This window comes from Danio rerio, chromosome 7 (assembly GCF_052040795.2).
Source record: "Danio rerio strain M-AB ecotype USA chromosome 7, GRCz13ab, whole genome shotgun sequence".
NCBI classification, from domain to species: Eukaryota; Metazoa; Chordata; class Actinopteri; order Cypriniformes; family Danionidae; genus Danio; species Danio rerio.
In genome coordinates this window covers 27,448,026-27,471,427 of record NC_141027.1, presented here as the reverse complement: position 1 = coordinate 27,471,427, position 23,402 = coordinate 27,448,026, and the positions used below count along the sequence as shown (strand labels likewise).

At 38.7% G+C, this 23,402-nt stretch overlaps 1 protein-coding gene across 50 annotated transcripts in view; it reads right to left on the bottom strand.

Moving 5' to 3' along the window:
* The window catches only part of sox6 (SRY-box transcription factor 6), a 200,998-nt gene that overhangs the window by 48,428 nt on the left and 129,168 nt on the right, over positions 1-23,402 (bottom strand). For 31 of the 50 annotated variants that reach the window (NM_001123009.3, XM_087259720.1, XM_087259736.1 and 28 more), the window contains one exon: positions 7,010-7,130. In NM_001123009.3, the coding sequence (NP_001116481.2) occupies positions 7,010-7,130 (121 nt within the window). Of the gene's footprint in view, positions 1-7,009; positions 7,134-23,402 lie in introns of all 50 variants that reach the window. The other 19 variants (XM_087259709.1, XM_087259733.1, XM_087259714.1 and 16 more) reach the window with 1 other exon arrangement.

Sequence of the window (23,402 nt, the reverse complement as noted above, 5' to 3'; positions counted from 1 at the left end):
CACAGGAACGTCTCTCTTTCTCCCAGATTCAGGCTTTTTCCTTCTGCTTTTTTTATCTTTGCCCACACTTGCACAGTCCTTTCTCATCTAGCTGTGCATTGTGTGCAAGGTTATGCTATTTTACATCATTGTTCACAAGTATCTGCGATTTATATCATGCTCTGTCAGATGCTTTACTAGTTCTACTATTGTTCTACACGCCATTATGTGTTTTACAATGAGATCTGGCGCAATAAAACATATTTGTGTAAGAGAGACAGAGGGTGCTGACGCCAAATTCAACAGGTTTTAACAAGATGTCTTATCTAAATATTGTTTGAAAGGCATTTTCATCAGGAGATCTAAAGTTTCCAATAGAATCAAACCATACAATAGACTGAACAGAAAAAAACACAATACGAACCAGATGAAAACTGTAGGTTTGAACACAAAAGCCCTGGGGATACAGTTCTGGAAACCTTATACAGATAATTGAGTGCCTCTGAAAGTGTGTGTTTAAGAGTGTGAGATGTGTTTTGTGCAGCGGTTGGTGTATATAACACTGTCTCTGGCTCTGAAAGCAAAGGTTTGACTGAAGCATGCCCATGAAAGGGGAATTGGCCCTTTTTCAGCCCCCACTTCTGCCTGTCACTTCTTCTCACAAACATATAGAGCTATTAAGCCACAGGCACGGGGGTAAACACATATATCCTCCCTCTTTTTCCACCCTCGTACTCACTTTGCAATCTGACTGACCACAGCACATTGTGATGCAGCCAGGATATTCAATCCCAGCCTGTGGCAGAGGTAAATAAAGAATGCAACTGAACTGATTTCAAATAGTGCAATGGGACTTGTAGAGGGGGTTATTATCCTCCAAGGTTCTTTCTCTCTCTCTGTGCTTGTGGTGATATGTCATGTGAGCCATCAGCAGGTCAGGTGCCAACCAGGAACTCTAGGCCAAGGCTAATGGTCTGGGGGCTGGTTGGGCAGCCAGTGTCTCAAGTAGACGGGGTCGGCTGCCAGCTTTCTCTATGTCAGTCTGTGAAAGTGAATCTAGTTTAAAAGGCAAATCTGCCTGCCTCCAGCCACTGAATGCCAGGGAGGCTCCATTGACGCCACTCCCCAATAGGGTTGTTTCTCCAAGTTTGCTAAGGCCAAGGGCCAACAGCTTATTATCAGCCCACCTTGGGGCCCAATAGTGCGTTCCCTCGAATCTGATTCAGCGATCTTTGAGAAGTCTTCTGGGCACTATACTGTGTCATAGGCAGTGGTAAGCTCATAACAGAAATAACTTTTCAATTTAATAGTCAAAATGTGAAATATAATCTAACTATTATGACATTTAAACGCAGACTGAAATTAAAGGACAGTTTTATCAAAAGGAAACCCTGCTTAAAACAAAATATGACCAACAGTAAGCTATCAGAGTAGCCAAAAGTACTAAACATCTCAGAGCATCCACTTCAACATGTAATTCTCCCGTGATAGCATCACAGGTTCCTTATCGAAACAAGCTTTCTAAAGACGCCAAGCAGAAAAGGGCAAACATTCTCAGCTCAAATTACAATACTTCTCTTATTTGCTTTAAAAAAAGGGCCAGGCAGGCTTCTGAATGATGCTTAAAGTGCTTGCTCTTATTAAGGCATTGCTAGAGAGCTTCATAGTGTATTCTGTTTCAGCCAGGTATCATGCTGCAAATCGAGGCCAATTTGGATTGCCAAGTTGGCACAGAGCCTCTTTAAGTGGAAGGACCCAAGGGTCTTGCACAGGGCACCACTACCACTGACACGGGCCGGTGCTCCATAAGAAGTGAGGGTTGTGAGGCTAATGAAAAGGTGGAGGAGAGCGGGGAGGAACGTCTGGCAGAGTGCTCCTTCTGCAACCTCTTCAGTTCAACTCCACCTGATGCCAAGAGCCAAGCATGTGGAATATTCAAGCCGAGTGGGGCTCTCTTTGAAATCAATGGTTTTGTTAAAGGGCACAGTGTCTACCAGGCTCACAACCTTTCTTTAAGCCTAACACTAAAGATTACAAATAAAAAAAGGAAAAAACATGTTCAGAACATGCAAGAGCTGTTCAACCCAGATCAACCCTCTTTAATTAATAAGCCAATTAAAATAAAATAAATGTAAAAAAAATACTTTTTTTGTGACAATTTTTCACGTTTGCATACAAGTCAATCCCCTTCAATTGTACTTTTTAAATCACACAATACTGTAGCAGTATTTGCATCCAGTTTTGCATCTCACTACAAACATTCAACGCAAAGACAGGGATTTAAAAGAAATGTGTACTGTACCAATCCAGTTCTGAAAACAAATCGGCTCAAAACTGGCATTATCAATCGCTAATGTGGTGTATCAATGTCTAAACGGCTGACGCACATTCTCTGTGACATGAATGTTGCCTCCAGGCGAGTCTCTGTACAATCACTGGCTGTCAGCAGTCCCGCCAGCGGGGGCATGGAGGCCTCATTGCATCCCAAGAGCCGTGAACATCCACGATCAGCAATACCTATGCGTTCATGTCTGCACAGGGGGGATCACCACTGTCCTCTGCAAGTCTATTTGAGTAAAGAATGACCCAAGTCCCCTCTTTATACCAAGCCCAAGCCATTGAGCACAGTGTGTGAGAAAGGGGATCTCTGCTGTTACACTGCAGGGTTAAGGCCATCAGCGTCAGGCCCTAGCGTCTTGCTCTAGGCACGACAGGGTCGCCACATGCCGGGTAACACAAACAGCAATGAGTCCTAACCCATTATCCGTGTTAATAATTCGAGTCATGTGGAAAAACGGCAATAAGCTTCGTCCTAAACTTTCTCCTCTCCGCCGTTTCGCAAATTATGAATAATGCAAGTGCTTTACACACGCCAAGGATTCCATTACAGCTGCTGTTGTTTGTACTAAAACACTTTCCATGTCAAACATATTAAAAAAATCAAACCGGGGAAAAGAATGCCCTCAGGCTCTTTGTTCAACCTGTCATGCCTTTGTAGTTCAAAAATAGCTGACTTTATGTTCCATCATTTACCTTTTAGTTAATTTATTAGCTGCTCTACCACACCCTGTAATAATCCAACTCTCACCTGCTGACTTCTGAAGCTTTCCTCCCTCTTATCAGTCCCACCGTCTAGCTCTCTTTCTCTTTTCTTGTATATTTGCCTTTTGATGAGGTGCTGACAACAAACAGCGTTTTTCAAGGCATACTTTGAAGACAAAAGGAAGCTTTTTTATAGAGCTGCACATCTTTTTTCTTTCTTTCTTTGATAATTCGCATTCAACTTTTTGTGTTCCTAGGGCCCTGTTTACACATACATTTTAGTTTTAAAACGCATAAGTTTTGCTACAGTTACGCATTCCGTCCACACTACCCGGACGTTTTAAGCCCTGAAAACGGAGTGTTTTGACAATGCTGAAAAGACCATTTTCATTTTAAAAAAGTTGCTGCTCTATGTCAGTTTGGATGGGGGAAAACTAAGACATCTGAAAATGGAGGTGTGATTGCAGATATTCGCCTATCTGATTCGGGATTTGTCTCAATATTAATTACACAAAGTTCAACCTTGCTTCCTTTCCTTGTAAGTTCAGACTTTCACAAGTTTGATATGGAAAACAAATTCCAGAGGACAAAAGTGTAAATTTTCAAGGAGAACAGTGTACTTTATAACATCATTCACATCACCCTGACCACGTTGTTTCACTATCTAAACAACAAATTGAAAACATTATATAAGGAACTGCCTGTTTTCATTTTGATATTAACTTAACAGACACAAAAATGTTGAGACTTCGTGTAGCTACATATTTATATGACCGTCATCTTCGTCATATATAACATAACTGCCTGCTTTAATTTTTATGAAAAAATACAAAACATTCCCTGTCTCTTTTGCTGAATATCAGTTTTAATAATCAATAATGGCTATTACAAAAGTACAACATACAATATTTTATACAATATAGGCAAGCAATCAGTGAAATAAGCAGAATCAGTGTATGCGGTTACATAAATTAATATATAAACTTATCTTTGCGCTCAGTCGAAACGCGTTACCTGAGAACAACTAATTCAAACGAACAAAGAGTAGTTAGAGAGAGACAAGATCAATTAAATATCACGTTTAACGCCTATAGTGATATGAAATCCAGCGGAAGATCTTTGTTGAACTGCTCTCACCTGGGGAGCTGTGCTCAAAGCACCCGCTGACTGCCTGGAGCTCAGACGCGCACATACGCTGCAGCACATGCTAGAGTGAATGTGTGGTCTCGTAATGTGCGTTTCCAGCGGTATAGTGTGAATGAAGATCTTTACAGAAATGCTAAGTGAAACGCCAGTGTGAACGTAGATCATTTTGGTTTTAAAACTAAAACATATTAGTGTAAATGGGGCCAAATTGATGTTCCTTTTCAATTCCTACAAGTCTACTAATTAAATAATTATAATTACTTGACTGTTTCCATATTTCTCAATGGCAGTCCGTAGTAAATAGAAAAACAAATGGAAGGATGGAAATTTAACTAAATGCTACTGATTCCCTGGGAGAAAAGAATAGGTTTTTAACTGTTTAATTACAGAAACAGAGACTGGCACATCCCTAAAGCTCAGAACAATGGCTGGATGAGAGGTTGAGGGATACTGGCAGTGAGTCAGTCTGCGTGTTGTAGCAATTTCCTACAAATTTGTTTTTGAATTTACAGTGCTTGCGTGAGGAGCAATTCTCTTTTTCACAAAAGAAGAAAAAAGGCATGCCAGAACAAGCACAACTTCTTTCACCAGAGGCCCTTTAGTACCAAAATGGAAAATGTGCACAACTAAGTGTCACCTTCCAGTTGTTGTTTTTTTTTTTTTTAAAAAGAGTAGAAATTATTACTGACAGAAATTATTAGGGATAGATCAATCAGTAGTTAATATAACATTTTCAGCACTTATAGATCAGAGCCGATGACTCTCACAAAGATGAATATATGTGCATAATATTAATAGCATATAATATCTTTTACAGGGGCACGGAGAGTATTGTATTTGTAATATTTTCTCCACAGATTTATGGCCCATGAAGTTGAAACCCTTTCATGCTGACAGTGTTTATATTCCAGCCCTCATTCACGCCATCCATTGTTCTGAAGGCTCGAAACGCCTTGAACTCTGCCAAAACAGGCTGCTTCACCGAGGTGATACACTTCACAGTGTTCAGAATTAATTGCCTTGACAAGGAGGGCTTGATGTTCTGCTCTCTGAATCCAGAGGGATGAGCTCTTTAAAAACAATGTGATGATTTGGTCAGGGAAATCAAGCAATGATAAAATATGTGCTGAGGAGAATTGAAAGACACAAGAAGGTAAAGAAAGCTCGAAAGAGGCACATAAGTTCCCCTGAGGTATAGCATACCACAAAAAAATACAGAAAACATAACAAAATAAAAAGCGTGGAAGAAACATAACATCTATTATATCCCCTAAAATCAGTAGTGTTATCATTCTTTGAACTAATCATTTGAACTAACAATTTAATTACTGTAATAATTAAAAGAGCAGTGCACTCGTACAAAAAAAAAAAAAAATCTGTCATCATTTATTAGTGAATTTTACAATTTACAAATGATTAATTTGCGTATGATGATTTTGTTTTCTTGAATTAGCATTACATCATGGTAAAAAATAAAAGCCATAATTGTTCAGACACATTTCATCTTTGACTCGCATCAAATGAATATGTCATTCATAACTGTTTTTAATTCATAATTATTTGTATTACTTAAAGTATTGGTGTCCAAATTAACAATGTTCATTCATTAATTTTCTTTTCAGCTTAGTTCCTTTATTAATCTGGGGTTGCCACCAAATTACCAATGTATTCCACGAAAACATTATGTGACATATCTTTGTTTGTGTTCCACAGAAGAGAGTTTGCAAGTCTATAACAGCAATGTTATTGCTTTTAATATTATGTAATATTAAAAAAAAAAACAAATTTCATATTACAGGGCACCTATTTTACCCCTTTTTCAAGATTTAAGATAAGTTAAAACACCCATCACATTATTTATTAAAGCTTTCAGAATATTAGATTTTCTGCTCTGAACACTATGTACTGTAGCTGTTTTTGTTGCCTGTGCCTTTAATGCTAGTTCTCCCCGCCCACTGTTCTTACGTGCCTGTCAGAGTGTGCCTCAATCTCTTCCTTTTCTGTATCAGATAAACAGCACAGTGACAGACATGAAGGAAGCAGATCTCACGTAAAGTTTGTGAGAATTTTATCAATGATTATTATTTGATGTAATTGTTAAGGAGTTGCAACGATGAGTCACACACAATGTCTTTACAAAGTTCACACACATACACACAGCGTGTGCATTTTAACTTTTAACTTTTTGCATGACAATGTGACAGGGTATACAGTAATATCCACTGCTGTATGGATCCCAAACTGGGATTCAAGCATCTTCTTATATAATTGTATTGGTATGCGGCTGTGGTGATGAAGATGGTAAAATCGGTGTAATTCATTACAAACATGAACTATTTTAAAAGCGTTTTAAACTTGAAAAACTCATTCTTGATCACATTTGATGATGATTAATGATCATAGGGAGCTAAACAGTTCTGTTAATTCCAGTTGCTTTACGCACATTGTGTCTTGATGATATGATTTTAAATGTTACTACAGTATGTAGACATGCTTATATGCAGCTGTCAATCAATTCGGTGAGTGGTGAAAGCGCACTCCAACATCACGTTGTGATGAGCCTCAAAATGGGAGGGATTTGGATCCTATTTTAACGTCAGTTTCTATCACTCCAATATGACAGTGGACACACTATACCTACACATAGTTCTGCTCAAACAGCTTACAAAAGATGATTATCACCAAAGGTGACTTTAATTTATTGATATTTAAATACTTAAAAAATGAGCTATTTTAATATCTAAAGGAAACTGGTTAGGATATCCGAGGCAAGTGTTTTTGTGCACAAGGATTAACAGTAATAAAGGAGTGAACCTCCAAGAGCTTAAATGTGTTCTCTTACCTGGCTTATAGGACATGCCTGGGGGGAAGAGGAAGCCCTGCTGAGCTGCTGCGGCTGCTGCCAGAGTGCGCTGGTCGTGTGGAAAAATGGGGATCATGAGCGGAGGCATGTGACCCTGGACCTGCTGAACACAGAGAGAGAGGAGATCACACAGGAGTCTAACACAGGCTGACAGAAGAGCTCATATCCTGACCCCAGTCCATCCAGCACACGCTCACCAAATACCTGCACTCCATCGTACATTAGTGCTTAAAGAGAAACCATCACACATACACACACACACAAACACACACACACACACACATATATATATATATATATATATATATATATATATATATATATATATATATATATATATATATATATATATATATATACAGCAGTGTGTTTACACCAGTTTAATTCATAAACTACAATTGACATTGCTATGGTTGTAACATATGTGACATATGTTATTAAATAGAATTAGAAATGTCAGGCAGACATTCCTTAAAAAACTCAATCATAAGACGGATACTCTCAGTAATACATCTCTTGTTCTTGGAAGGTCATTTATAAACATGATAAATGCCCAAGGGATGCTGGTAATTTACAGCACCTGTTTTCAGCTGTGAAAAAGATGGAATGATCCCAAAAGCTCGTGCATTTATGATATTTCATGTATAACGTCGACACCTGGCATTGCGTGTGGTGTCTTTCAAACGCTCTCAGCCGTGTTCATCTTCATTCCTGCTTTATTGCAAAACAGAGAGAACGCTAATGGTGTGCGTAAGGATAACATTAGCTCGGCGCACAAGTAAAAACAGACAGGCTGAGCGGGGGACAAAGAAAAAGCGAGTCTGTGTGTGTTTAGGGATCTGAGCAGCGAAGTTTGAAAACACATGTTTGTGGAGTGTTGGCCGGACTCAATCTTGCTGTCATTCTCTGCTTCCTGCCTGTGGTTGAAAGGCTGCAGCGCTGCTACCGTAAGCCAGGCCGGAGTTAATGCAGGCGAGCCGGCCACCTCTGGGGAGCCTAACCGGTGAACGGGTTAATAAAGGTCAGCCCCCCAAAATAAACACATTATAGAATGTTTCTTCATTCATCGCTCTTTAAAATCAGCCTGCAATAAAAACCGGTCTGGACGCAATTACTACTGCCGCATTGAGGCATGAAATCAACCTGCTCTGAGGAACCACTTTCCGCTCAGCATTTCTCGCTGAGGTTTGCGCGATCTCCATTTTTTTTAATGCTGCCTTTCGCCTTCCGAGTGCCTAATGTAAGAGTTCAGTAGGGCTTGTTCCCAAGGTGCTAAACAAGTGTTCAGATCCACATCATTGATTTGGATTAAGTGAGTTCTCCTAAGCAAAAATAAATAGGAAAAAATATATAGCGTTTTTACATTTGTAAAGCATTGCACTTTCAAAAATGCACCTACAGAGTTGGGACTGCACCAAAGTGAGGAATGTGTACACATATGACTGAAAAAGATGAATTAGAGAGTGTGACCTCTTGTGTTTGTGGGAATGCATGCGAAGGTAATCAAAATATAGGGGGAGGATGAAAGGCTATAGCATGGTAAAGATCTGCAACGTCACATACTTTTATACTACCTAAGACATGCTTAAGAGCTTTCAGAAGAAAAAAAAATTGGGTCTGACCATGTAAATTGTTCTCCTTCAGAGGTCTACTAAGGTCAGTCACAAAGCTAATTGCCATTAGCCTTATTCACATTACCCTTGCAAGACGAATCAGTCTAAAGCCGCAGCATTACATACAACAGCTGCTTTTAAAGTGGAACCAAAACACAACTGTTCCTTAACATGTCATTTCACATAGTCCTGCATCCATAATGACAGAAACACCTGGTCCGCTATGCCTTATCCCATCTGTTCCTAAACTATATCATCAATGTCTTATTTCATTCGAATCTAAACCACTGAAAACGACCTAGAATTAGACATCATTGAAACAAATAAACTGACTGACAATAACTCTGCTAATCAAACACACTCCCCCTAATGCTGCTTCAAAAGGGTGCAAACAGCAAGAGAATGAAAAGGGAAGGTACAAACAGATAAATTGCCCTCGGTTTGAAAGATCGTGATTCGCGGTAATGAGGCCTTTACATTAAACTTTAATTTACACACGCCACATCTGTGAGTGGCAAATCAAATAAGCGTCCTTAAAGTGGGGACTAATAGTGAAGGTTAGCTTTCAAGCCTGTCAATTAATGTACACTGGTGGAGAGGAGCAGACAATGTAGATAAAGATTTAAAGATGATCACTGGCAATTTGCTTTGACTGTTAATAGACAGAGAATGGAATTAAGTGCCTGCACTTAGGCAAGCGGATTTTTGATAAATTGCATTCTGCATTGAAGCTCACTTATTATATGCGTCAGTCTCTCATTCAGACACAGGAACTATGAGTCTCAAAACGTCTGTCCTTCTGAATCTTCATATACACAGCAAGCCTACATTCAGCCATGCTTTTATGAGCTTTCATCTATCTATCCATCTATCCATTCATCCATCCATCTATCTATCTATCCAGCAAATCTCACGAGAAAAAGTATTTAAGTTTAGTGCCAGTTTAGTGGCTAATTTGTACGAATTCGTACAAGTTCAGTCGTACGAAAATGTACGATTTTAAAAAGGAGGCATGGCACCCAACCCGCCTCTAAACCCAATCGTCATTGAGTGATGAGCAAATCGTACTAAATTGCACGAATTAGATTGCACAAATTCATACGAATTAGCCACTAAATCAAAATGTTACTAATTGCCATGAGATAGTGTTGATCTATTTATCTATCTGTCTATCTATTTGTCTGTCTGTCCATCTGGACATATAGGGTTTCTACAGGTTTCATCAGGTCAAATTTAAGACTTTTAAGACCTTTTTAAGACCATTATGAATGAAATTTCAGACTTACACAAGGTTAAATGCTAAGGATTTTTCCAATTGCCCAGGTTAAAAAAAAAAAAAAAAAAAAACATTAAAAACTAATGTTATTGTAAGAAAGCTAATAAACCACATTTGTAAATAGAGTTAATAGATTAACTTGTGTTCAAACTTTTATTGAGATGGAATGATTCACATGGGCATAGGAAAATTAGGGCCTGTTTCAAATGATTTAAGACCTACAAGCCATTATTTTAGAAAATGTAAGACATTTTAAGACCTTTTAAGGTCCCGTTGATACCCTGTTTTAATCCTTCATTCAAATACTTCACATGTTTTTGACGTATTTACATAGTATATTTTAATAATGTTGTTTATTTTAATTCACAAATAAATCTTTACATACAGCATGCTTACATCCATGCATGTTGGCAATTCAATAGAATTTCTATCTATTTCTAATTTTGAACCTATAATTACCTAAATATTATGATAAAATATATTTAATCAGAATAATATAAATGAATTCATTCCCTGGTTAAAATTGTTCATAACCTAATTACCCATTTTTATTTACATAAAATAAATATTAAAATAAACTGTCATTATAATATTTAAAGAGAAAATAGATACGGAAAGAACATTTTGTTTCAAGATGTATCTTTTGAAAGTAAATAAAGCAGTCACATAAACACATGAAAAATGATATGATGCTGGTTGATCCATTTCTACAACCGCATGTAATATGCATTACACGCTGTATGTACAAACACACTAACTCATTTACATTGGCATAGGAAAATCATGCGAATTCAGTGAATTTAAGACATTTTAAGACCCCACAGATACCCTGTTTTAATCCTCCATTCTGCCCCACATATTTTGGACTTATTTACATAATATGTTTTTTAAGTGTTATTTATTTTAATTCACAAATAAATCTTTACATACATCATGCTTACATACAATTAATATATCACATTTCTATCAAATTCAAATTTTAAACCAAGATTTATTTATAATTTTATGATACAATATAAAATTAGAATAATCTAAAGTAATTCATACTCAGGTTGAAATTGTTCATACCCTAATTACCTATATTTTTTTACATAAAACAAATATTAAAATAAAACTGTCAGTATAATATTTAAATACAAAATAGATAGACAGCAAGTACATTTTAGTTTTATATTCAACAAGATATATCTTTCAAAAGTAAATAAAGGAGTTACATAAACACATCAACTGTATTGCAAATGATATATGATCTATGCTGGTTGATCCATTTCTACAGCCGCATGTACTGTAATATACATTACACGCGGTATGTACAAACACACGCAGTATTTCTGTATCTCTGCCCTGATATTCAGCCCCTCCCTGCATGAGCGTGCCAGGCGGCTGGCAGCCCACAGCATTAGTATTGCCAGTCAGATCTTCAAGAGCATGAAAGAATGAAGTGGAGCAGATGTGAGGAGGCAAACTCAGGCCTCTGGAAGCTCTGAACCTCATAAACTCAGCCCATTGTAGACTCTGCCTCCTATCTGCCCTTTGTCTTATCGGGTCCTTAGAACCAGAGGATGGGATAATGCCATTTCTCGCCATCTGCCCCAAAGCTTCATTAAAGATACATGAACGAGCCCCATCTTATGAGGAACAGGTGCTATTGTTTGTCCCCGAAGACCTGCTGGGGCGAGGATGTAACTCGCGGTACTTGAGGAAGAGCATCTGTAGCAATCAGTCAGGCTGTGTTTGCTGGCAGACTCTTTCTCTCTTCACACAGCCGACTGGTTCATAGACACACAGAGAGAGAGGGAGAGAGAGAGAGAGAGGGAGAGAGAGAGAGAGAGAGACCTCTTCACCTTCAGTATCTCACATATATCATCAGTTCGGTGCAGCTGATGAAGTCTGTGGTGATGCACAGCACAATCTGTCTCTCTGTCAGGGATACACACTTCACTTGGCCGTGTCTGCTCTACTGTCCCCTGCCCTTAGATCAGGCATCCATTTACCGTCCGCTAAAAACACAGGCCATGTCGGGAAGCTACTTTGAAAATATATCTTGTCAACAAGCTACTTATAATTTAAAGCACATGAGTAAGAGTTAAGTTTAGTAATGCACAAGTTTATAAAAAAGCATGGTGCATGGCTATTGTGAGGTTAAATATTTTTTAATATAATATAATATAATATAATATAATATAATATAATATAATATAATATAATATAATATAATATAATATAATATAATATAATATAATATAATACACTCACTGGCCACTTTACTAGTATTGGGTTTGACCCCCTTTTGCCTTCAGAACTGCTTTAATACTTTGTAGCATAGATTCAACAAGGTATTGAAGATATTCCTCAGCAATTCTGGTCCATATTGACATGATCATCCCGCAGTTGCTTCAGATTTGTCACCTGCACATCCATGATGTGAATGTCTCGTTCCACCACATTCCAAAGGTGCTCTATCGGATTGAAATCTGGTGACTGTGTCTGCCATTTGAGTATAGTGAACTCACTGTAATGTTCAAGAAACCAGTCTGAGATGATTCGCATTTTATGACATGGCGAGTTATCCTGCTAATCAGAAGATGGGTACACTGGGGTCAAAAAGGGATGAACATGGTCAGCAACAATACTCAGGTAGGCTTTGGCATTGACACGATGTTCAATTGGTACTAATGGGCCCAAAGTGTGCCAAGAAGATATCGCCCACACTACTACACCACCACTACCAGCCTGAACCGTTGATACAAGGCAAGAGGGATCCATGCTTTCATGTTGTTGATGCCAAATTCTACCAATGTCGCAGCAAAAATTGCGACTCATGTGACCAGGCATATTTTCCCAATCTTCAATTGTCCATTTTTGGTGAGCCTGTGCAAATTGTAGCCTCAGTTTCCTGTTCTTAGGTGACAGGAGTGGCACCCGGTGTGGGCTTCTGCTGCTGTAGCCCATCTGCCTCAAGGTTGGACGTGTTGTGCATTTAGAGATGCTCTTCTGCTTACTTCGGTTGTAACAAGTGGTTATTTGAGTTACTTTTGCCTTTCTATCAGCTTGAACCAGTCTGGCTAATCTCCTCTGACCTCGGGCATCCACAAGGCATTTCCACTCACAAAACTGCAGCTCACTTGATATTTTCTCTTCTTTGGACTATTCTCTGTAAATCCTAGAGATGAAAATCCTAGTAGATCATCAGTTTCTGAAATACTCAGACCAGCCTGTCTGGAGCCAACAACCATGCCACATTCAAAGTAACTTAAATCACCTTTCTTCCTCATTCTAATGCTCAGTTTGAACTGCAGTAGATCGTCTTGACCATGTCTACATGCCTAAATGCATTGAGTTGCTGCCATGTGATTGGCTGATTAGAAATTTGCGTTAACGAGCAGTTGGACAGGTGTACCTAATGAAGTAGCCGGTGAGTGTATAATATAATATAATATTTAAAATAATAATTACACACACATATATGTGCATGTAATTTATTTAATTTCCATTATTAAATAATTCTGTTAAAATTTTTTTACTTTGGTTCATTGATGTAATTTATTGAGTAGACATTTTTAAATATGAAAATATCGCTATTTTAAACTACTATATTTTCTGAAATGCTGTGGAAAAAGGTGACTGTGCACTGCAGATCTCATGCACTGCTATTAGTGAAAAAGCTCATTGCTGGAAATGTTACTGTAATCTTAAAAACAGCTGAGCTACAATCATGCTACTGATCACTAATTCCCAACACTGAATGGCGAGTTGTCAGCAGTGGGATGTTTAAACACACAATGTGCGCTCGCTGTAAGTTGAATGACCGAAATAAAAGGAGAAGGGGGAGAACCCCTGAAGTAAATAGGGAGCTATAGATTAATCAATGTTGTTAGTGGAAATGTTGACATCAGCACTTAGCTTCAGTAATGGTTTACAGCAGCAACTAATCCTAAGGTCAGACAGCCCAGCCTATTGAAGGAGGCGCACTGTACATGGATTACTGTTAGAATAGGCTGCTGTGTGCTTTTAATCCAGCAGGTGCACTAATATGTTCATGCCTTTCTGCATTGGCAGAAGTGGTAAATGTGTACTTGCTGCCATATCCTGACCCAGCCTGTCACACACGCGCATGGAAAATGGAGATGTACAAGTCATTACCATGCTCGACAGGGCCCCTGTCAGCACCCATGCTCCTTGCTGTCTTTTAAGGGGTCCCGTTGGGCTCAGGAGACATGCCCCCCTATACCTGTCCCCAACTCTCCTTAACATGAAAATAGAGATTGATCTTCAAGGAGCATCACTCTGGGATTCCTTCTGCTTTTAAAAGTAAAAGAGGGAGAGTTGTTTTAACATGTCCAAAATGCCTTTCAGTGTTGATGAGATAAGACGGCGATGGGGAGGGGTAGCTAACTTCTCTTTGAGATTCTGGAAGGAGGCCCTAGGTTAAGCATTAGGCACACGCCAACCCATTTCAAAAGGTGAGGCCGTATGAACTTCCTCACCCGTGATGTATTTTGGTCCAAATTCGGAGCACATTTCTCGTTAAAAAATCTCAAATAAAAGCTCTAAAGCGTGGAGGTGTTTTAAATTTAGCTGGAGTGAAAACAGCTTTCGCTGTTACTATAAGTACTGATACGTCACACGCTCTTTCCCTTGCTTGATGCTGCCAGAGCCAAAATGACTGTGAAAGAAAACCACCTTAGGGGATCCATTTTAAGGAGAAGTGATTCTGGAGGACCTGGCAACCGCGCTCAATCTGCACGGCGAGCCCCGACAGCGCGAACTTCACACCCGCTACTTTGTGAACACACTCAGTGAGCGCTTTCTGGAAACTCACCAGCGCAGAGAGAGAGAGTGGAGAGAGAGCTCTTTGCTGAATGAAACCACTTCTGCGCTCAGGAGTCTGCACATTATTCTGTTCTGAAGAGGTCAATTTTTTAAACAATCCCATAGATCCCCGAGTACACATTACTCCCACGTCACAGGTCATTTATCAGTTAACCGCACTCCTCCAGCACACGGCGGCTGCAGCTTTGAGCTCTAATCCCACCCACGCACACACATAAACCCACGCTCGCTGGGCTGTTATCAAAGCGCGAGATATTCTGCTCGGCCGCGCTTCAGCCCCTGATGACAATCGGGCCGTGTGGATCGATAGGGCTGAGTTGGACTTTGATCCCCACTCTTTCTGTCAACGCGGGGCCGGAATTAAGACCAGGTCTCCACCTTGATGCCACAGACTAAAAGCATTGTTCTCCTCTCTCTGCTCTGTTAGTGACGAGTTTTGCAGGAGGCCTTCATCAGCCACACAGATACAGCACCGGGAATAAAGAGGCTTTGTGTGGTGGCCGTGGCTCTGACCTGGACCGACTCACCTCCGACAATCCACTGGCCCACAGACTCAAAGGCTTATCGGTCGATGAGCAGCATGTTTTCTTGCTTTCATTCGTTCTTTTGTTCTGTGTGTTGTGTGTGTGTGTGTGTGTGTGTGTGTGTGTGTGTGTTTAAACAGGTAAAAGATTAACGTTCCCAATACTGGGACAACTAGCAAACAGTGCATTGATGTGTATTTGTATGTATGTTACGCCACCGCTGACAAAAGAGTTGACAGAGGACAAATGTATTCTGAGGACTCGAGAAAGCATGTGCCGAAAGGGGCAAGGTGCACAGAAACCAGACACTGGCCCACACTCTGCTTGTCTGGAGGAATAACCAATAGATGACTTCTTGTTCCACTAATTCCTTACACAGTAAAACAAGCCCTCTTGGAAAAGAGCCATTTCAATATGTCTATATTAAGTCCGGGGCTGTTAAAAGCAGAACAGCCCTTCCTCCCCCGCTCTTTGCGTTCCACTTCAGCTTTCCTTTAAGTCCACCCTCGAGTTTACGGCAAAAAACAAGCTCCAATCTAAGGATTTCATGCTCAAATTGGCCTAATGTTTTTAAATGAATAGTTTGAGAATTGAAATTAAGTCATTATTCTTCCACCGTCATACTGCTCCAAATAGGTATACATTTTCTCACTGTGCTGCGCACAAAACAAAAAAGTCTAAAAGAATTTGGGTCCCTAAAAATAGTGAAGTTCATCTTCTGTAATTCATACAGTTTAAGAGAGACATGAGGATGAATGAAGACCATGTCTATGTTTGTTGTAGGTTAGAGTTCATTTAGATAATGTGGATACTGTGTTATGAACTCAGGTGAACACTACTTGAGTCTGCATAAATAGGTGGTCTAGGATAGGGTTTATATTGTAAACACAATTTTGATGTGAACACAGACGTAGGGGTGGATTTAACCAATAAGCAAAGTATTAGGGCCGCTTAGGGCCCCAGGACATTTGCGGGCCCCCAACAAATACCTAGAAGCATAAATTATACACGTAACATTGTTTTCTATCATATTTTGCACAGTGAGGGTCTAACAAATTAAAATTTAAGTTAACTATAACCTCTACACAAACTTCTCTTACACCTCTAATCATGCAGGAGTCAAGTCAGGTTAACTTTCAGTTTTAAAAACAATTTATTATTTTTAATGAATTCATTTTTTTTTTTTTTTTTGTAGTTGTGAATTTATTTTAAGTAAACAAATCATTTAAAATGTAGAGATTTCATCAACAAAAAAATGGCAATATAAATAAAAAATTACTAAAACTACAAAGGGTGTATTTTAGGACTGTTGGGCCCCATGGCTGGAATTGCTTAGGGCCCCCAAATCACTGAATCCGCCCCTGCACAGACGTACTAAATCACATAAGTAAGCCAGTAGTTATGACATATAAATAATTAAAGTGTGTATTTACTTGTTTGATTTTGCATAGTTGTAACCTTTTAATGGAGTAAACACCTGCCACTCTGACAATTCAAATGTACCATGGTTAAGAATGAGAAACATCTGTGTGAACACAATCCAGTGGAGGAGAAGAGATCAATCAAATTTAGTCAACTAGCGTGTAAGCACCCTAAATGATGACAGATTGACGAAAAGGTAAAATGTTCACAGTATTTTGTGTTCATTTAGGTTTAAAATAGCATGAGAGATTTCCTTTTTGAGTGAACAACCATTAACACGTGTTTAGTTCTGCAATACACTACCTGTATTTTTTTATTAACGATATGCTGATCCTAATTTATGAAAAATCAAATGAGTGTGCTTAATATCACAAGGGGAGACTGGAGTATCATGCTGGGATGCTGAAATTAGTAAATCAGCTCAGTACAAAGATGTGGGGGGAAAGGCTATTCCCCTAAGAACACCAGCAAAATGTGATCAGTGTGTGTTCAACAGAAATGTGTTCTTAAGGCAAATTCTTGTTGAGCCTCTAAGAACCTAAAATGTAATTTAAGTCTGTAAATATTTCAAGCAATTAGGGTTGTATTGCATATAAAATATCAAAGACGAGCCTAAGGCTTTAGTAGTCTTCTGAGCTCAGCAGTGCCGTGGCATAGTGCACACAGATATAAAGTCCACCTCACTCTCGCTACTCACTTCATTCACTTACCGTACGCTTTATTTATGGTTACCTGTTCTGGCATGACACAGTTAACATGGGATTACTTTTACATCATGAAAATGGGAGAAAGAAATAAAAAAAGGAAAGGGAGAAAAAAAAAAAAAACATTTTTTTTTCTGTCAGGGTCTGGTCATAAAATTAAAAAGGTTTGCAGTAAACTGGCTAAACCCGAGGGGACTGGCTCAAACAGCATGGGTAATGAGGGGAGAAAAGGACAGACATAAACAAACCCACAAATGAGTCTGAGGCCAACATCATTATCCCACATATACATCCCACATTTATGAAAACCGGCACCGGCACAATACCCTCCATACTCTTTCAGATGAGACAGCAGAACAGAAAATAAAGGCGACAACTTCGTGAAACAAGCCTGTACGCTTTCTTTCATGTACAATATATATATCTGTATTTTATATATCATTTTATTTACTTTCTGGTGACTTCTAAATTATGCATGATGTTTTTAGAGACCAATGTTTATTTTTATGCTTGATCAAACCTTGCAAATAATAAATATTTAAGATATAATTAGAATACAGGAAAAGAGAAATGTGAAGCTTAAAGATAAAGTGTATTTCTACAAATAAAAGAGACAAAATTCTTCTTAATGATAATAATAATACAACTAATCATAAAATTTAATTATTTAAAAAAAGTTTTTTAATATTTGAATCTCTTTCTGGAGAAATATGTCATTATATAGTTATATTAATGTACAGATTTAATTTTAGTTTAGTTTTTAAACATTTTGCTCATTTTATTTTGTTTTTCCAGTACTAAATAAAATTCATAAACGGAATAATATAGTATTCAAGCAGCAATAACATATTTTTTTTTATATTCTCAATAATAATGATTACCATAACAGTTTATATTTTATCTTGCATGGCATTTCACATAGATTTCAAGGATGAAGGTATGTCACCTGTCCATGTTGACATGTCAGACACTTAAAACTAAATGAGCGATGAATTTGACTGTGACTCTGATTTTCCATGAAGAAGGAAAGTTAACTACTTCTCTCTTTCAACTAGATTAGTCTTTTATATTTCATATGTATATGGATAGCAGTATTCAGCATTGTTTTTCCCCTAATCGGAACAGACCTGTGACCAAATTTTGGGTCACAAACCATGAGTCTAGAGTCAGACCACCCATTAACTAAAAATGCCATTGTCCAGTGAGCGAGTCCATGAAGATAAAGAGAGAGAGAGAGTGTGTGTGAGTGAGAGAGAGAGAAAGAGGAGCATTTCTCCTTCTTCCTGTCATCTGTGTGCAGACTAAGCCACTGTCTTCGCTCTACCCTTCCAGCAGCTGGGCCCAGAAAACAACAGAGAGCGCTCTGTTGTCCAGCAGAAAGCTGACATTGTTATGGCCGGGACTTTATTGCAGGCACATGAGAGTGTTGAGACTTTAAAACACGCTCAAATGTCATGTGCACACCCAATGACGGAGAAGAATAATTATGAAAAAGAGAGAGAGAGAGGGAGAAATGGAGAGGGAGAGAAAGACAACAACAATTCAGTGTGCATGAAAAACGGACCAAAGACAAAACGGCCCATTCATTGTATTCCGTTGGGAACGCTCGGACCCTCCTCCGCCCCATCAGAAACACAAAGCGGCCCTTTTTTTGTGCTGCGACGCACAGGGCTGAATGCTTTGCTTTGCCACCCTAGCCCTAAGAAAACACGGGCCCCCTTTCTAAACTGCCGGCTGGCCGCACACAGTAGAGGCTATTAATGCCTTGCCTTCTTTCCCCCTGTGTGTGTGCCCACTGCGGAGGCTGAGGACCACGCTAAAAAGCCAATGCAAAGACAAAACAGTTTGCTCAACATTAACAGGGAAAACACTGGGCCAGGCAGGAGGGGAGAGGAAACTAAGTCAATATCACACTGGAGGATGTGTTCTCCACCAACTGATATTTTTCCTCTCGCAGGGCCCGGGCACAATGACAGCTAAGTATAGGTCCGCCGTGCATGCTCTTGTGGTGTGGCGGCAAGTGACAGGTGCTTTCTGATGAGATTCAGGGGTTGATGCTGGTTGGACAGCACCCGCTTTATTTGATTTGAACTCTGCAAAGCGCTCTGATGGGTTGTGGATCAACTGGACAGCTTAGATAAGATGCAAAGATTCCCCAAATTCTTTCGATTTGGTTATCTTAGAGTTTATCACCCTGGAATTATGAGGTTCGATCTGCATTCTAAATGATTTTAAGCTTCAAATTTTTTGCATTCCATATACAGTAACAGTAACAGTTCTCTTTCATACATCAACATGACAGAGACAATAAATGTATTCTAAATGTAAATGATCAAAATTTACTTGCATTTGCAAATTGAGGTAAAAAGAAAACCGGGTAAATGCAGGTTGAAGCTTCTAATTCTAAGAGTCATTTTCTGCTTGGAATTATTAGGGTCTATCTGGCAGATCATTAATTGATGCAATACTTATCAAGAAATACAATCAGTGTGCTTTTTAATTTAATTACAGAAATAAAAATTTGTGCTGTAACAATATGTTGATGTTTGAGAAAGTAAATTTTTTTTTTTTTGCTTTCTATAACATTAATGTAATGTTTTATAGTGATTTTTTGTATAAATTAAGCAAGCAAGTCTGTGCTAAATATTTTGTCCAGTGCAGATGTTAATTGTATGTAATTAATATGGTAATATTTACTGAATTATATGCCCCATGAATTAAATGAAGTATTTGCCCTTCAAGGCTTACTATCAAATTTAAAGACTTTAAAAGAAAACAAACAATGAGCTAATGAGTTGTTTAACAAACACTGAAAAATGTTTGACCGACTATAAATACACAAATAAAAACTTCACATTTAATATATTACATTTTTCAACAATGTAAAATTTAACATTTCATCTTAATGTCAAAATGCTTCAGTTTTAGATTTCATCTCCATTTTGTGTGGAGCGGCATTATTTGGTCGACTTTGATTTTGTTTTTCTTTCTGTTTTTTTCCACTGTCAACCAGCAAAAAAACAACGAAAGATGATCCTAATTGGTCCTTGTGTGTGCATTCGAAATGCTGATTGGCTCCCAGAGAGAACCTTATAGAGCCAAGCTAGAGTTCGACTTTGTAGAGAAAAACTTTTTTGTTTTTTTAAAAAAAGTCTTAACATGTAAATTACTTATACTAAAACATCACATCATATAAATAAGTTGTCACTTAATAAGAATAGATGAATAACCTAAGTTTGACTAAAATGTCAGATAGAACCTTTTAATTCTAAGGTGGCGAGTTACCATGTCGTCCCCTGTTGAATGCATTTTAAGAAATAATTCAACTCGTTTTATCCTTAAATTTAAAGTCAAGCAAAAGCAACATAGACTTTCGTTTTGTGGAAATTAAATGGTAAAATCTTTGGTTTGGAATGAAATGAGGGCAGCATGGTGGCGCAGTGGGTAGCACAATCACCTCATAGCAAGAAGGTTGCTGGTTCGAGCCTCGACTGGGTCAGATGGCGTTTCTGTGTGGAGTTTGTATGTTCTCCCTGTGTTCGCGTGGGTTACCTCCGGGTGCTCCGGTTTCCCCCACAAGTCCAAAAACATGCGGTATAGGTGAGTTGGGTAGGCCAAATTGGCCGTAGTGTCGTGTGTAAATGAGTGTGTATGGATGTTTCCCAGTGAAGGGTTGCAGCTGGAAGGGCATCCGCTGCGTAAAACATATGCTGGATAGGTTGGTTAGATCATTCCACTGTGGTAATACCAGATTAATAAAAAGACTAAGCCGAAAATAAAATGAATGATTGAATAAATTAATTAATGAATTAATAAAACGAAGGTGCCAAACTGAAGTCAGAGTTTTCATTTAAGGATAAGCCATTCCTTTAGGTTTTAAAAACCTTCCATTTAATGGAAACTTTGTCCACTAAACAGCGCTCACATTTAGAATACATCATTACTTTTTGCTCTGATCAAACTCACCATGTGTTGGAAGCATGGTCTATATCCTGAACATACCCATACATGAACTAAATGCTGACTGTTCCTGCTTTTATCACACACATTCTGTGTCCTTTTTTGCATTCTATTGGAACAGCAAGTTATTTGGTCAAAGAGTGAAAAGCTCTTTAACAAGAAAAAAAAAAATGCAGTAGCCATCAACCTGTTTATATTCTTACAGTAAGTGTTTGAACAAGCGTAAAGCATTCTACCTTCATCCATCCATTAGCTTAATATCGAAAGCATCATGGCCCGTTGGTAAGGATGTAACTATTAGTCCCGTTTTTATGCATCATTAAGTTTTAAAACGGGCCTACAGAAGCTTTATTGTTTGAACCGCACATGACTTTATTTAACGTCAGCGTTTCTCCTGCTTCGTGACAAGAAGTCACATTTCATAACTAATTAAATTGATCCCCCGCACCCCCTCCAACCAAGCACACTAAATGGAATTATTTGTATCCAAGTGTCAATATATTAAATCAAAGGGGGCTAATGAGTCGGGTCACCGCTTTCTTTTATCTCTGCTCTCGCATGTTGGGCTCTTCATCAGCTAACAGTCTCCGCTAAATGGAGGATGAGCGCGTTTCAGGCTCCGCCGCACTGGGCTCAAGCCAAGAGGATTTGATGAGACTGTTATGGCCCTCATCCTGGTGGAGGAGAAGCTAGCATACTCCACACCGTAAAAGAGAAGGGCATTAGCCTGTGGAAAGAAGCGAGCGAGCGTGTGCGCGCAGAGATGTAAACACACGCCCGCGCTCATTTCCTTCCTTATTACAATCCATTTGCCTGGCAGACAATGCTAATTGGCAACACATTCTTTTTTAGCATAGCTTGTTTTCAGCGCTGTCTCTGCATAAATGAGACTTTAGCATGGGAGATCACAAGGGTGCTGGGAGACAACCAAAACCATCTAACAAGAGGCAAATTAGGAGCATTATCTTTGTTCAATTAGACACCCCTATATTTATCTAAAAAAAGAAAAAGAAAAAAGAAAAGACCCAAGCTGAATTATTCACCATTATATAGTGCCTGGTGCATTTGAGGGAGCTTAATGAAATATTGGATTTAATTGTTGTTCATTGAATTAAAAAGGCAAACCAAATGGCTCCAGGCTAAAGACAAAGCTATGGTAATTAGCCTCATGTGCAGCAGCTAAATAATGGTGATTGTAATATGGCTGAGAGATGAAGCAACCGGCGTACAGTAACCGGATTACAATTCTCTTAACACTGCTGAGCCAGAGGCAAATGGAAAATTTGTTAACAGGCCATGATCTATTTTAATATATGGCCTTTCTCCTTAGATAAATAAACAATGGCATTATAAAAACAATGTGTTTATTTATTGAGGATCTCTAATATTAAAAGACGTTTTTTATGAAAGCGAAATAATCCACATTCAATGAGCGTTAAAAAATGACACTGGCACAACATGTGCATACAATATAGTACATTGCTAGATGTTTGTAACCGTGGGTTCAATAAAGCTTATTAAATAGACTTTCCTCTACATGGTTTGTCCACTACCTAGGTAGCAACACTGAATCAGGTCCTTGTTTCATAGTGTGAAGATAAACAGATACAAAACAATAACAGGGACATGTGTGAGGGGACTAAGGCCCCGTTTACACTAATACATTTTAGTTTTAAAACGGTGTTTCCACATCCACACTATACTGCTGAAAATGCAAATCTTGTGACCACACACACACACACACTCTGGCATGCGCTGCAGAGTATGCCCACGTCTGAGCTTCAGTGGGTGCTCTGCAGGCACCTCCCCAGGTGAGAGCAGCGCACGTCGGATAGTTCATTCAACAGATCTACTACTGGACCCTCATCTTACTATAGTTTTTAAACATGATATTTAATTCATCTTGTCTCTATCTAATGACTGTTCAGTATTTTGAATCTATTACTTGTTCTCAGTTAAAGTGTTTTGGCTGAGCGCAAAGATAAGTTAATTTATTATATATACAATACACTTATTGTATTATTGATTGACATTGATTAT